This window comes from Stegodyphus dumicola, chromosome 12 (genome assembly GCF_044657685.1).
Source record: "Stegodyphus dumicola isolate Sdum_Otavi_A_Nest chromosome 12, ASM4465768v1".
In the NCBI taxonomy this organism is placed as follows: domain Eukaryota; kingdom Metazoa; phylum Arthropoda; class Arachnida; order Araneae; family Eresidae; genus Stegodyphus; species Stegodyphus dumicola.
In genome coordinates this window covers 25,661,193-25,675,907 of record NC_140779.1, presented here as the reverse complement: position 1 = coordinate 25,675,907, position 14,715 = coordinate 25,661,193, and the positions used below count along the sequence as shown (strand labels likewise).

General features: G+C 31.2%; 1 protein-coding gene across 1 annotated transcript in view; it reads right to left on the bottom strand.

Annotated features, from left to right (window-relative positions):
• Nucleotides 1-11,798, bottom strand: part of LOC118198428 (uncharacterized) — a 35,520-nt gene extending 23,722 nt beyond the window's left edge. Inside the window, exons 1-3 of the mRNA XM_035370098.2 lie at nucleotides 11,535-11,798; nucleotides 10,602-10,713; nucleotides 6,541-6,768 (exon numbers count right to left, since the gene is read on the bottom strand). Of these exons, the coding sequence (XP_035225989.1) occupies nucleotides 6,541-6,768; nucleotides 10,602-10,713; nucleotides 11,535-11,716 (522 nt within the window). The 5' untranslated portion in view covers nucleotides 11,717-11,798. The remainder of the gene's footprint in view (nucleotides 1-6,540; nucleotides 6,769-10,601; nucleotides 10,714-11,534) is intronic.
• Nucleotides 11,799-14,715: the final 2,917 nt, after the last annotated feature.

Sequence of the window (14,715 nt, the reverse complement as noted above, 5' to 3'; positions counted from 1 at the left end):
AAATAAAATACTGGATATTGGCTCCTGTACGACAAAAATTGAGCTGGATGTTTAATTTCAAAATTTGCAAGTTATGTCATTTTCAACTTGAGGAATCGGTTAATTAAGTTAGAATATTTCGAGAAAATAATTTTAAATGAAGTACAACAAACAAGGTGTAAAATTTAATAGGCGTACAAGGAAGTGATGTAATGTCCACACCAGACACTTTTTTGTGAAATGTCTAAAACTAACCAGGCATTCAAAGTATGTCGTTAACTTTGATTGCATTTTTACGCGTTTTATAATGTACCTAAAAGTTCTTAAATTATGTTTACTGATATCGCAGCCAAACGAACCTTATTCTTGGTTAAGTTTCTGAAATTTTCTCAACAGAGAAACTTGCCATTTTTGTCTATACTTTGGAACTATTAAGGTACGTTTCTGATTGGTTCTACCTGGGCAAATTTTTGGAAACATGTGTTTTTTAAATCTAGCTATTGAAATGAAGAGTTGAACTGCTTAAAGGAAGTTTCATACTGAGATTTTTATTAGTGGTACAACATTTAAAACTATGAAAATGTTGCCCAGGAAAAAAATAACGATGAACGTAATAATACTGTTTTGGAATCTTCTGTAATATTCTTCAATCGCTGTTACCTACATTGATTACTGGACATTATCTTTTACGGCTACTTGCTTGCAGTTAAAATTCCTCTATTTCTTTACAAATTAAGCAAATTTTAAGAAATCGTTTTTCATTTTAAATTCTAATAATAATTATTTATTATTAGATTCTAATAATAAATAATTTCTAAATAATTAATATAATCAAGAATTTTCTGAATTGGGAAATTTAGAAGAAAACTTTAAAATTAATTAAAATTATTAATAATCTAGCATTAATATCGCTAGTAACTCTTTCCGAATTAAGAGTAGTGAATTTTATAAGAGAACACCCATTCAAATCTTAAGCCATCTAACCACTATCTCTGATATTTGCTGATCACAGAAAGTGGGAAAATGTGCATATAACCAACCAATGCATCATAAATTTGTTTACCAGTTCAAGATAATATTACAGTCTCTCAAGACTTACAGAAGTGATTTCTAACCTTTCTTGTGCCTCGCAGCTCTAGGGAATGTTTGATTAATGACAGCGGTCTCTACAAAAGAAATATCGTTCCTGCAAATTACGAGGTTAAAGCTTTAATGCTGATAATGCGTTTATTGATCAAGAGTTGAACTGTTTAATACAAATACTGCAGTAAAATTGTCTTTCGATGCAGCCGCTAGCATTTTGCAGAATCCATTTCCAGTGATGTGCAAGTCATTTGTAGCAACTGCCTGTCATCGTACATTTGTAGCAATTGCCTGTTCTATTGATGTTTCAAATACAGCTGTCTACTGCACAAAAAATATCTGTGGAGGACTTTGGAAACCAATGCCTCAAAGTGGCTCCTTCAGCTTAGAAATCTAATAACTCTACTATCAGGTTCATATTAACACGTTACCTCTTTGTTTTTTTATTTCCTGTATCTTCTCTTTCTTTGATCAGCACTGACTAGAGTAACACTAGGAAAGTTTAAAATAACCTTCGAATTTGGATTTTAGAAGAAGTAACCCTTCGGTATCACGTGTTAGACTGAGATGACGAGTTACTCTCTACTGGCTACCATACAATCTAACTTAAGAGAGCTGACTTTACAAAAAGGAATAATAAGAGCAAGTCGGGAAAGTGTGGATTTCTCAGTCTTAACGAATCAACAAACCAGCCAGCAATTACTGTAAATAACCGAGCATTGTTTGGCAAAGTGATGGAAAGATTCTACAGAAAGTGCCACAGAATATTTTTCACCGCTGGTGACGTCAAAATTTTCAGTAATGAACGGAAATGCATTGGAAATCTATCCTTCAGATATGTTAGACATTAGGATAATGTCTTCACAGTCTTAGATGAGAATCACTATTAAATTCATACTATTGAAATTCTGTTGAACTTTAGATTTTTGTAGTTACCCATAAGGATGTTACTTTTCCGATTGGCTTTTCAGTTTTAGCTCGTACGATCTGGTCCATGTCTCATTAAGTATCTCATGTGTACATTAGAATAGCCATTATTAAATCTCCAAGACATGTATGTTCAGACTTACAAGACATGTATGTTCAGATGTTATTATCCGTTCAATGATGAATCACTATGACATGAGTACACCCTATGACTAGTGATTCATCATTGAACGGATTCTGGATGAAAAATTGCATTGAAGTTCAAACTGTGGAAAGACAGTTAGTTGGGAAAAAATTTCAACTTGCAATATCAAGATGGTAAACAAATGCCAGGTTTGATCTGATAATCTAAACACTTTCAATATTGGAAATTAAATGGCTGATCAAATCTTAAATGAAAAATTTCTGTTCTTATTTATCTATATTGAGAAGAATTCATGTAGTATTTATAATTATGATAGAGATATATAGAAAAATTTGTATTTTAAATAAGAGGTGTAAATAAAAAAATAGGCTGTATCACAAAATATTTTAATACTGGATTTAAAATTACGTAAAAAGAAAAAGTTGTTTCGATTTTTTTATAGGAATCATGATCACTGTTTTCTCTAATTTTTCTTACAGCTTCAGGGAACAAAATTACATTTGTGTGGGAAGTGCAGCTGTGCAGGGCATAATAATTCATTACGAAGCACACACATTATGGAAATATTTGAATTATCCTGAATATTTTGTATGTTCAATCAACGAGTGCGAGAGACATAAAATTAGCCGACTAACAAGAAATCATTACGCGAGTGCACATCCGTGCAGTTAAGATAAAACGCTAGTCGTGACAATAGTAAACAAAAACGAGAGAAAAGATACATTTCTCTGAGTACAGAAAAAAAAAAAAGTGTAGCGAAAAGGAAAGAAATATCGTTCAGTAAAATAATAAAAAGCATAGTTTCCGAACGAAGAAATCTGAAGGCGCAACATCTGCGCTGTATCTGTACTTGAAAGACTCAGAAAATGAGTCGCCGCTGGATCATGCAGTCGCTGGATCATGGAGTCGCTGGATCATCACGAGAATGCGCCAAGCTACATCGCATTTGCTATCATGGATTTTCTGACCAAACATGACATCACACAGTTTCTCCATCCAACCTACAACCCAGATGTCGCTCCTTCAGACTTCTCCCCTTCCCCGACTGAAAAGGGTCATGAAAGGACGGCACGAGGCTTGGTTTAGGCAATTTAAGAGGCCGTAACGAGTGAGCTGAAGAGCATTCCAGTTTCTGCTTTCCAGCGAGCCTTCCGTGATTGGCAGAGTCGCTGGAATCGCTGTATTGATGCAGAAGGGGCATGTTTTGAAAATTATTAAGTTGTATTAAAATTCTGAATAAATTTTTTTAATTCAGTACTACTAATTTCCGGACAAATCCTATAAAATTCATCTCGCTGTACAGAAACAAAATGATAACTATTAAAGACTTTTCAAAGCATTTATGATAATGAATCTCGGTAAACGTGAGCAGATTCCTGTCACGGCAGGAAAGGAGCTACTTGGTTTAAGAACCTGTGATTTGGGAGCTCTGGATAGCACTATAAGTACTATGGAAGCAACTTCACTGAAAGTATACCTCTAGATATCTGGTTATGATTCTAGAATTTTAAGCTAATACTATGTAACTTCTGTTTTTTTCTTCTCCCTCCCCCAACTGAAAAAGAAAAGAATGTACATACGGATTTAACCGACATGCATGAAGAATCTATTGACATGATTCTTGTAAAGATGCGTGACTGTAATATTTGTATAGTAAAGTGATTGTTTAAATCCGGGATTCCCAAAGTGGTCGATATCGGTTTCCTAGGGGTCGACATAAACGAAAACTGATTTTGGGGGTCGACGAGGTCTAAAAATCGACCCCTATTAAATTAACACAAGTTCTTATTTAAAACTTTCAAGATAGGTAGGTACTGTATTGTTTATGTTGTGTTACGTGTACTAAGAATAATTAATATTTTTGTAGGAAACAGCATTGTTGTAGTGATGTAAAGTCTCAAGTTCGTACAAGATGAAGAACTCGGCAAGTCTGTGTGGACAAGTTTGTGCAAGATAATGAGTTCGAGTGTACGTCATTCAGGCGCGTTTTGACTTGCTCTCTATTTGACGCTTACGCGATTTAACACGAGCGAATTCATGATCAAGTCCAAACATGTTCCTGATATTTTACTATTTAACGAGCTTGCACTTAGGTTGAAAGTTCATTTGCGTTTTGAAATTCGTTGGAGCTTGAACGATAATAACTCATATAAGTACTCATTTATTTCAAGAGATTACAAAGTTATTACATAGCTAATTAAGTGAAGTAAAGTGACTGATTACTGAATACCTGTAATATATCTTTACTAATAGCGAAGTCGTGGAAACCCCACACAATTGGAGAGCAGCTTATCTTACCAGCCATTGCGGAGGTCCTTAACAATGTATTGCACAAACCCGCACATGATATTTTAAAGAGAATTCCTTTGAGCAATAACACCGTTCAGAGACGCATAGACGAGATGGGACGCGATGTGGAAAACATTTTATGCAAGTTCTTACAGACCAACAGATTCTCTCTCCAGTTGGACGAGTCTACATTACCCGGCAATGAAGCTCTGTTGTTAGGATATGTTCGATTTATCAAAGATGAAAATATGTGCCAAGAACTGCTTTTTGCTACATATTTAGAGACTGATACCAGAGGAGAATCGATTTTTCAGGCCGTGGAACATTTTTTTACTGAAAAAGCTATTCCATGGAAGAACATTGTTTCTGTTGCGACTGATGGTGCACCGTCTATGGTTGGTCGTCATCGTGGTTTTATAGCTCAATTAAAGCGACAACTGCCTGATGCACTGGTCATTCACTGCGTGATTCACAGGCAGCATTTAGTAGCAAAAAAGATGAGTCCTAGATTGCATAAGTCTTTACAATATGTAATAAATGCTATCAACAAGATTTTTTGAACTCTCGGTTATTTGCTCAGCATGTGAGGAAAACGACGAAGTCTTTACTCGATTACTTCTGCACACTGAAGTTCGCTGGCTATCAAGAGGCTCTTGCTTAGAAAGATTTTCAGCCATTTTTGAATCTGAGTTGGAGTTTTTACAAGAAAAAGATCCGCATTTGAAAGAAAATCTGAACAATTGTAAAACAGATATTTATTACTTGACTGATATCTTTGGAATGTTCAACAAAGTTAATTTGCAACTGCAGGGTGACGATCTTAACTTGATTAAAACAAAATCAATAATATCGGCCTTCGTGGGTAAACTAATCCTTTATAAACAAAATTTAGGCAGAAAAGAATATTCGCACTTTCTGCATTTGTCAAAATTACCAGAAATGCTTCAAGATGATGACATTTTATTATATGTCACTCACTTAGACGCATTACATAAGGATTTTACGGAGAGGTTTGAGGATCTTTTAAATTTACAAATTCCTCAATGGATAATAAATCCGTACAATACCACACATAGAAGAAGCCAATGTGATAATGCAAGAAGAGTTGATTACCATCAGCACAGACGAAGAGCTTAAGCAGAAGTTCAACCAAGGCTATCAGAAGTTCTGGTTGCAACGCAACATTGAAACACAGTATCCTACATTGTGGAACATTGCTCAAAAACGCCTTATCGCTTTTCCATCATCATACCTAGTTGAAAAAAGCTTCAGTGTAGTAACAAACATTTTGACGAAACAAAGAAACCGTTTGAAAATCAACCAAAGTGGAGATTTAAGGCCGCAACTCACCAATAATGAACCGGATGTAGCTAGATTGGTAGAAAGTCACCAGGTTCATCCATCACACTGAATGTTTTATTTTCTCTTTGCGAATTAATACTTTTTTAAATATAATTTCCTACCTACTTAAGATTCTTTAAGTACTTAATTTGTAATAATCATTATAAATTAAGCTTGATATTTACTGAATTGTATGTCTTTTTATTTTGTTAAATTTTGATGAGAAAATGAAGCCAACTTTACTCACTTAACCAAGTGCAAAGTTTTCCAATTGGTACCTTAGTACCTAGGTATTTTGTATCAATAGGAAAAAACTAAAGATAGGCCCCCTTATTCATAATAGTCTGTTAACTTAAAGCATTGCTAATTCTCACTCTGTCTTCTTCTATTGACCTAAGTCAGAATGAAAAATAACACTCTGTAGCAGCTGTTTTAAGTTAGCGGACCATTATGAATAAGGGGGTTGATCTTAAAAGTAGGTAATTTGGCCATGGGGGTCTGAGGTAACAGTTCATTTTGGAAAAGGGGTCACTTGTCCAAAATAGTTTGGGGATCCCTGGTTTAAATGTTCCTTTAAACTATGCTTAAGCAAGCAAATTTTTCAATCGTGTTCTTATTCAACCGCTACTTGCCAGAGTGCTTCTCACTATCACTCAAATTCGTAATTATTTTACTTTTTTATTCTAATCCCAGTAGGTCTTCTCAGTCGTCACTTTAAGAAATATTTACGTAAAATAGGAAGCATTAATGTTTCATACAGTAGTTTGAAAACATACTTCAGGATTTGTAACGGTTATATTTTCAGTCTCCTGCTTCATTTGATTTACATATAATCTGCTACAGTCATCTTTGGACAGAGAGCCAGTTGGTGGGGAAACTATGTTACAGCTCATAGCATTTACATCTTGTGCGGTGCTATTTGATACAGCTTTCAATCGAACAATTCTTACGCTTCCTTTAAAGGGTTCTACAGGTCTGTCGCTTAATGCGCATGGACTTACGTTCTGAAAAATGAAATTTATGAACATTATTCATTGCAAACATGTTTATCTTTAATAACTTTCAAAATTTGCGATTTATAAAAAATGTTACTATTTATATCTAAGAATTTATTTGGTATTTCACTTATGCATAATTCACTATCATGTAGCTCACAAAAAGTAAAAATTGAGTAAATTTAACTTAATTATTGTTAAAAATTTTGATACTATTCCGTTAGAGCGGCGTCAGATAAAAATGCTCCACATTTTTTTTTCTTTCTTTTTTTTTTTTTTTGGGGGGGGGGCTACCAATTGTTACCAAGTATAAAATTGTGAAATAAAAATAGAGTTCAAGAGACTAAAAAAATTATTTCTGCAAAAAGTAATTTTTTTTTTTAATTTCGAAATTCTTAAAGAAAGTAAATTTTTCTTTTCAACTTTACAATCTAGAGTATTCTACACATAAATAAAAACTAACAAAAAATTTAATTTAATCTAAACAGGAGGCACAAAGAATATTCTACATATAAATAAAAAATAATAAAACAAAAGGTGGCATAAAATTACAAATATCATTCAATATTACAGAAAAAAATTCAGTTTTTTTTAATATAGCCGACACCACATAAATCATAAATTCTATCAAATATGACTCTAAATGGTGGCGGGCGCACCAGCGGCCGAAGTCGCTGAACAGTGGTAGTTCGGTCCGAGGTTCGAATCCCGCGAACGGACTAGCTTGCATGGGCGTTTTCGTGGTTTTTCCATGTGTAACGTGTATACGAGCCAGTTTCCCTTAGAAAGTCCTCCACGTAGACATCCGTCCCTTTAGGCAGATAGCCCTAGTGTGCTTTGCCATAATTAAATAAACCAAACCATACCAAACCAAACCTAAATGGTGGCGAGCAGTGCCCTCCTCCAATTTATTTCTCCATTTAGCACTGCCCCACAATCGTTCCACAGTTTGGATACAGCATCTAGGTTCAGGGTCTACAAAATTATAATTGTGATTCACAGTGAAATGTTCAACATTTCTTAATTCCTCTTTCTTATATCCTTCTCAGCAGTCTGAAAATATTATGCTGCCATCCGTGATGCTTTCCTGAATGGCAGTCATCAATGTTATAGTAGAACGATCGGGAACAGCGACCAGAAAACATTCTTTGCTTTCTCGGCATAAACCCTCGAATACCTATTGTTCCAGAAGAATATATCCAATGTTGTTTTTTTCTTTTTGGGAAAAGACTTCCGTCTATTTCTACGATTTTGTTGGCTTTACCGATTTTATTTCTTTTACGAGACATCAAGCTATTTGCACATACCTCCCTCAAGTAGTTATTCTAATCTACTGTCCTATTATGGCTGATTTAACTGAAGTTGGCAAAATTCAATCGACGTCAATTTCTGACATTACAGACATATATGAGAAACGGCACAGAGGAAAGGAAGACGCGAGCCTTCAAATCATGTTCTGGTTCTCAATCCTTTATTTTCACAGCAAGAACGTATGTAACAACGCAATACAGGAATTTTGTTTGAGTCAAAAGTTAACTTCATCGAATGATTTTAAGAACAAAGTCAATTGCTCAGAATTATTCCTTTATCCTGAAAGAATCTTATGGCAGCCTCTTCGTCATGAGGTAATTTCCAAATTATGTAGTCCATCGTACTAGAAAAAATAGCTAAATATGGCAAAAAAAAAAAATTAGCTTGTTAAAATTTTCCAAACGAAAACTGGAAATCTCGAGTCACGATATTTGACATGCTGTTGTAACATTGTTTTTTTCTCATTTTTTCTTAATTTTTAACTGAACCGCTCTAACGGAATAGTGCCGATTTTTTTTTAATTTAAAAATTTTACAAATTAGAGAAACGCCTTCAATGGCAAAATAAAATTCCTTGCTTTATCATGTTATCACATTTCTTTATAAAGTTATCACATTTTACCTGTTAACAACTCCAGTAGGCAAATGGATACGACTGTAAAATACTGATAGTTTGACCAAAGAGATAGCTGCGGGGATATTTTTGCAGTTTTCCTTATAATTAATGAGAATACGAGAAAGTTTCCCTGAGGAATCTTCTAGGAAGAAATTCTTCTCTTCGGCAGATAGCCCAGATTTTGAAAGATGTAATGGTTAAAAAATACTTTTCTGTATTCAGAGACAGCAGCGCTTCATGTTTAGTCCAAAAGGTCTATTATTCTTGAAAAGCGATTATACGTAATCCTTTGCATATGTGTCGATTCACTTTTCTTTCGAGTCTATTGTCATTTGGCAGACTGTAAGACATTTATCTTTCAAATTTAATCTATCTGTTATTGATTGGATTGCAATAGAAAATAATATTTTGTTTACTTTTTTAATTTAATTCATTTAAAAAAAATGCATTTTATTTCATGATATATCTAATTAGACAGTATATATTTTTTCTCTTTTCAAATTTTCAGAAGATACGTAATGTCTCCACCTTAGTCTAAATGTATGTCTTCATCTGGTATCCTATAAGTGTTTCGATATTCTGTCTGGGCCATTTCTATTGATAATATTTACTGATAAATTATATTAAAATTTAAGAGATATTTTGGGCTACAGATAATATCTAAACAATTTCAGATTTAAAATTTTTTTTACTTATTTATTTACTATTTTTCTGTTTTCTGAACAGTGTAAAGTAAAATGTATATTAAAAGAGTTTTCTAAGTTGCCTGTTTTTAATTAAAAGCATGAAAGTAATTTTAAAATTATAACAGTTTTGACCATACAACTCCCGTAAAAGCACTGTTTTGGGATGTTAACATAATTTTAAGTAGTTAAAGTGACAGCTATGTCATATAAAAGAAAATCTATATTCAATTAATTAAATTTTTTCTTTTAGAATTTTGATTTAGATTCGTCATTGTATGTAGTTCGGCTATTTTTTTCTAATCGGTCACACATAACAAAAAATACATTGTGGTAAATAAAAAAAATACTTTTGCTCCCCTATGCTTTACTAAGCAATGTATATAAATTAATTACTAAGCAAAGTACATAAATCAAGAACGTTATAACTTAGAAAGATTTTTCACGTGTGTTATTTCGCTGAATTAAAGGCAAATTTTTAATGAGTCCTCAAATCTCTCGTATATATTCTAAAGTTATTTTGATAGGAAAGCTTTTGGAGTTCTACGGCCTTCGTATTAATTACGTTTCCATATGATTAAATTATTCTGTTGCCAAACTGTTTTACATAACTTCTATGCATTTTTCCCTTGAGTAATGTATAGTTTTTGAATTCCAGCCACAGTCAAATTTTTCTCATTTCATAATTTTCATTTCGAATACTTTTTAATATACTTTTCGTTGTTTTCGAAATGAAAATATAAAATAAGAGAATTTTTGCGAAAATATTAGGTTCGTAAGCAAAAGCCAAGTATGAAACCTACCGTCCGTTACTTAAACTGCAGGAATTTTAGAGAAAGATTTACTTTCTATTGAGAAAAATTCAGTTTAATCATCTGGCAACACTGATTTAATTTTTTGCCGAATGCCTTATGTAGACAGGGATGTGGAGTTATTTAAATCTTGCAATGTTTCAGTTAGAGTGTGTAGTTTATTTTTTTTTAAACCGCTATTGATATATGTTTCCGCTTTACTAGCTCGCATCCTTTTAGATAATGTTTTCAGATAATTTTTTTAATTGCCTGTCTCATCAAGACTTATTTCAAACTATGTGTGTCAAATTGGAACAATTTACTTACTTGAAGAATTGTATATAAATTATTTAGAGGTAATGAAGAGGCTATTTTTAAGATTAACTTTTGGTTACTCATTTTATTGTTAGCAAATAATATGAAATAATACAACTGATTTCACCTTAAAAAGACCATTTGCTGCATCTGACTTCTGGTCTTCAGTTTTAATCCCATATGAAGGATCGCAAGGCATGACATTTACTCTTGCTTCCACATCGTTGCTTTTTGATGTGCTATAAATTCGAAGATAGAGAAAATAAAATGCAGCTAGAAAAATCTTCATGAAAAAATAAGTTTAAACATTTCTGCAATAAAGTTTAATCCATAAATTTAAAAACAAATGTCGGAAAATCATTTTCATCTGTATCAAAAATAAAATTACAGATCTGCGGATTTTTCTAATGTATCCTGAATTTAAACATGACAGAAATTTAAAGACTAAATATTATTTTCTCAGAAGCATTATTAATAATTTAAGTAGATTATTGATTGTTACTGAAATTTATTTTCAGTTAATTCGAAGGAGAAAAATTAAGGATTTTTTTCAAAATTCTCTCAAGTTATCGTTATTTGTATTATGATTATAGAAAAATTATTTTATCAGAATCGTCACAAAAGATAAATAATTCATCAACAAAAATTAATGTAAAAATAAAATAATAAATATTGCATAAATTTTGACTCAAAAATTAATGTAAAAATAAAATAATAAATATTGCATAAATTTTGACTCCGTTGCTTTTTTAAAGTTTTAATAACTTTTATGATAAAAATACTGATATGGAAAAGGAGAAAGATTTAATGTTAAATGCACCATATAATCAAAATAAACGAGAAAAAAATTGGGCAATAATAATTAAGGAAATTTAAAAACATTTGTAGGAACAGTCACACAGATTTCAAACTTATATAGGTATGAATATTTCTCAAATACGCGAAATGGATTCACTAGAGACATTGATCTGATTATGTGGTTCAGCTATAATCACAGTAAAGTTAAACATATATTTATTTTCTCTACTTTTATAAACATTTTCGATAAAAAATTTTATACTTCACGCTTAGTTCTTCATACACACTATTATTCAAAGATCCTTGATTAACGTTTCCAAAACCATTTTCAGATTGTGTATCCTTGATGATGGAATCAGGATATGTTTGAAAAGATGAACTTTCTCCTTGGTTCATTATATCGTTATTCAAACTTTCTTTTTGAAAGTATGTTTCTTCGTCCATTTTAAAAATTTCTTACCTCTGGTGAAAGACAGAAAAATTTTACTTGACATAACCTGCGAGGTAGAATAGTAACGTGTTTTAAATCATATTTCGAAAGAAATATTTTGCTGCCATTCTGTTCCAAACATAAAAATTTAGCGCACAATGTTGCCACTTTTCCCCTAATGTTAAAAGTTTTCTTTCATTAAAAATAAAAAAAAGTGTTCTGTGGCAAATGTAACTTTTAATGTATAAATACCTCCTAAAATTTCAACCTTAATTTTTTTACTATCTAGCTGTTTTAAAATTAAGATTTCATCAATCAAGCTGCTTCATAAAATTTATCTATGATAAGCACGTCATTAGTATAAATTCCGAATGAATTTAAAAACAAACGATTTACTCATTTATTTACCTAAAAAGTATCTAAATTAATTTTAATAATATTACTTGGACTTTAAAATTTCACTGCAAGAAATTGGCAACAGTGCAATTGTTATTAGTTATGTAAACAAAAAGCGTAAAATGAGATATTTTGTATTCTTTTATTTAGTTCATTCATGCTGCTACACTGTGGTTGGAACTTTGTTTTCGATTTTTAATTTACTTCCCGATAAGCTATCGAGTTTATATTTTGTATACACCCCTTATGGTAAATGACAATGCAATGTGATAGAAGGATTTTTCGCACATGTCTTCGTTTAACGGACAAACTAAAGGTATCATAATTTTTATTTTACGCATCGAATAGAGCAGGAATAATCTTTTCCACGAAACTTGTATGAAAAATTTTACTTAATTTCTGAATTTTTGACAAATTTTTAAAAATCACTAAATTTTTAGGTAAGTTGATGTTTATGTTTTAAAATTTTCATTTCTAAAAATGTATATAAAGTCAATTTTTGATTTCCTGGTGGATAAAAGGGCTGTATTTTTCGTCCCTGCCCCTTTTTTAATATTTACTTTAATTTTTATTTATTTATTTGTGATTTTTCCTCACAGAAATGAATGCAAATAAGAGCCATCATCTTTATTAATTCTTTTTTTTATTTATATTTTTTCATTTCTCTTTTTGATCAGTAAAAATTAGATGGAAAAAAATTGCCGAATAATTGCAAAAGTAAACTTTAAAATTAATTATATACTAATTAACTTTAAAGTTTGCTTTAAAATTAATTAGTGCATAATTAATTTGTCCTTTACATAATATTCAAGTGGATTTATAATGGTGTAATTGAACATATATAATGTTCAATTTTATAATATTTTAATGGAACATATCTTCCGTGATGTTTATAGTATTTAAACTGAACATAAATTCCATAATGACGTAAACAGACTGTTTCAAATTAATATGATCTCTGTTTGAGTAATGTGTAAAAACATGATTAATTAAAATAAAATGCAACATATTTATTTTATTGTTCGTTTACTGTTTCAAACTAATAGGATCTCTATTTGAATTTAAATGAAACGTCTAAAACATGTTAAAAGATAAAATAAAATATAAAGTAAAATAAAACACGCTTATTTTATTTTAATTAACCTGCTGCATCAGTGGCAGAGTGGTTAACACTGATGAATACGGAAAGTTGACCGCATCCATCCCAAGTGAACGAGCTGGCTGCATGTTTGGTGGTTTTCGTTAATTTGCTCGGTGCTACTTTGTTAGACAGGTTTCACGGATTTTTGGCGATTTATATTGGCGATTTATATTGGCGATTTGTTTTTGGCGAGCAATACGACTTATGGTAAACCTATTGCTAGACAAGTTGTTTATGGTAACCGATACTTTGTTGTCATTTTATTCAAAAAATAATCCGTTTTATTATGCATAAATTCCGTGTTTTAAATTTTATTTATGATTTCAAAATAATAAAAATGAATTTAATTTTGCATTTTTATTTGAAATAAAAATTTTATTGTTTATGATATTTTATGGAATTTTATGTTGTGAATGATGTAATGAATGACGTCACATTATTTTAAAAGTAATTGGTTTTAATATCTATAAATTTAATCTAAAGTTTTAAACATTATTTATGGGTGTTAAATATTAAAATACAATTTAATTTTGAATTTTTTTAAAATATGATTTTATTATGAATGATTATTTAAATAATTTTAATTCTATGCGTGATGTAATCAGATCCCTGATTGGTTACTGAATATTTGTGCATTACCGCGCCATTTTAAAATTTTATTATTCATCTCTTCGAATTCCTCAGATTTCAAATGGAATGGATGTGTTCGTTTCGAATATGAATGTTGTTATTGGTAATTACCAAGATTATTGGTACCGGAATTAAAAAAAATGACGTTTGAGACCTTATTTTAGCCAACCTTGCTTTTCTAATCAAAGATTTATTTATAAATTGTTAATAGCGTCAGAGGAAATTTATTTTAAATTTTTGGAGAAAACCCGGCTAATTGCTTCTTCAATGAAGTGTGAGAGATGTGGATCACACAGATAAAGATAGTTAGCGGACCGTTTTTTTTTTTTTTTTTTTTTTTTTTTTTTTTTTTTTTTTTTGGTATCAATATACGACAGGTTAAAAAATGTGAGTACATAATTTTCTTTTACTTCATAATAGTATATTCAATTTTTATTAAAAAATTAACACAATGTTTTAAAAAATTCCTGAGATTTTTATTGCCGCATATGTTTTAATGTTAAATAATTAAATCCTATAGAACTTATTTTAAAGTATTTAAGTAATTCAGAAGTCAAACAACAAAAACCAGCGTTATATTTACAAAATTTTCACAGGACTAGTTTCGATGGTTTTACCGAACCATCATCTTCAGCTGCAAAACCGCAAATGAACAAGATAGGAAATAATGATTAGATAAGATAAGAAAGCCTGGACAAGAATAAGCAAGTGGCGCCATCTGTTGGCGAAACCAGAACTAAAACATAATTTCTCTCAAAGCCGAAGGCAAATTTGGATTGGAATTAGGATCGTTAACTAGAACAGAAAGATTTTTATGAATGTGAAATGCCTCTAGAAAATCCAGTT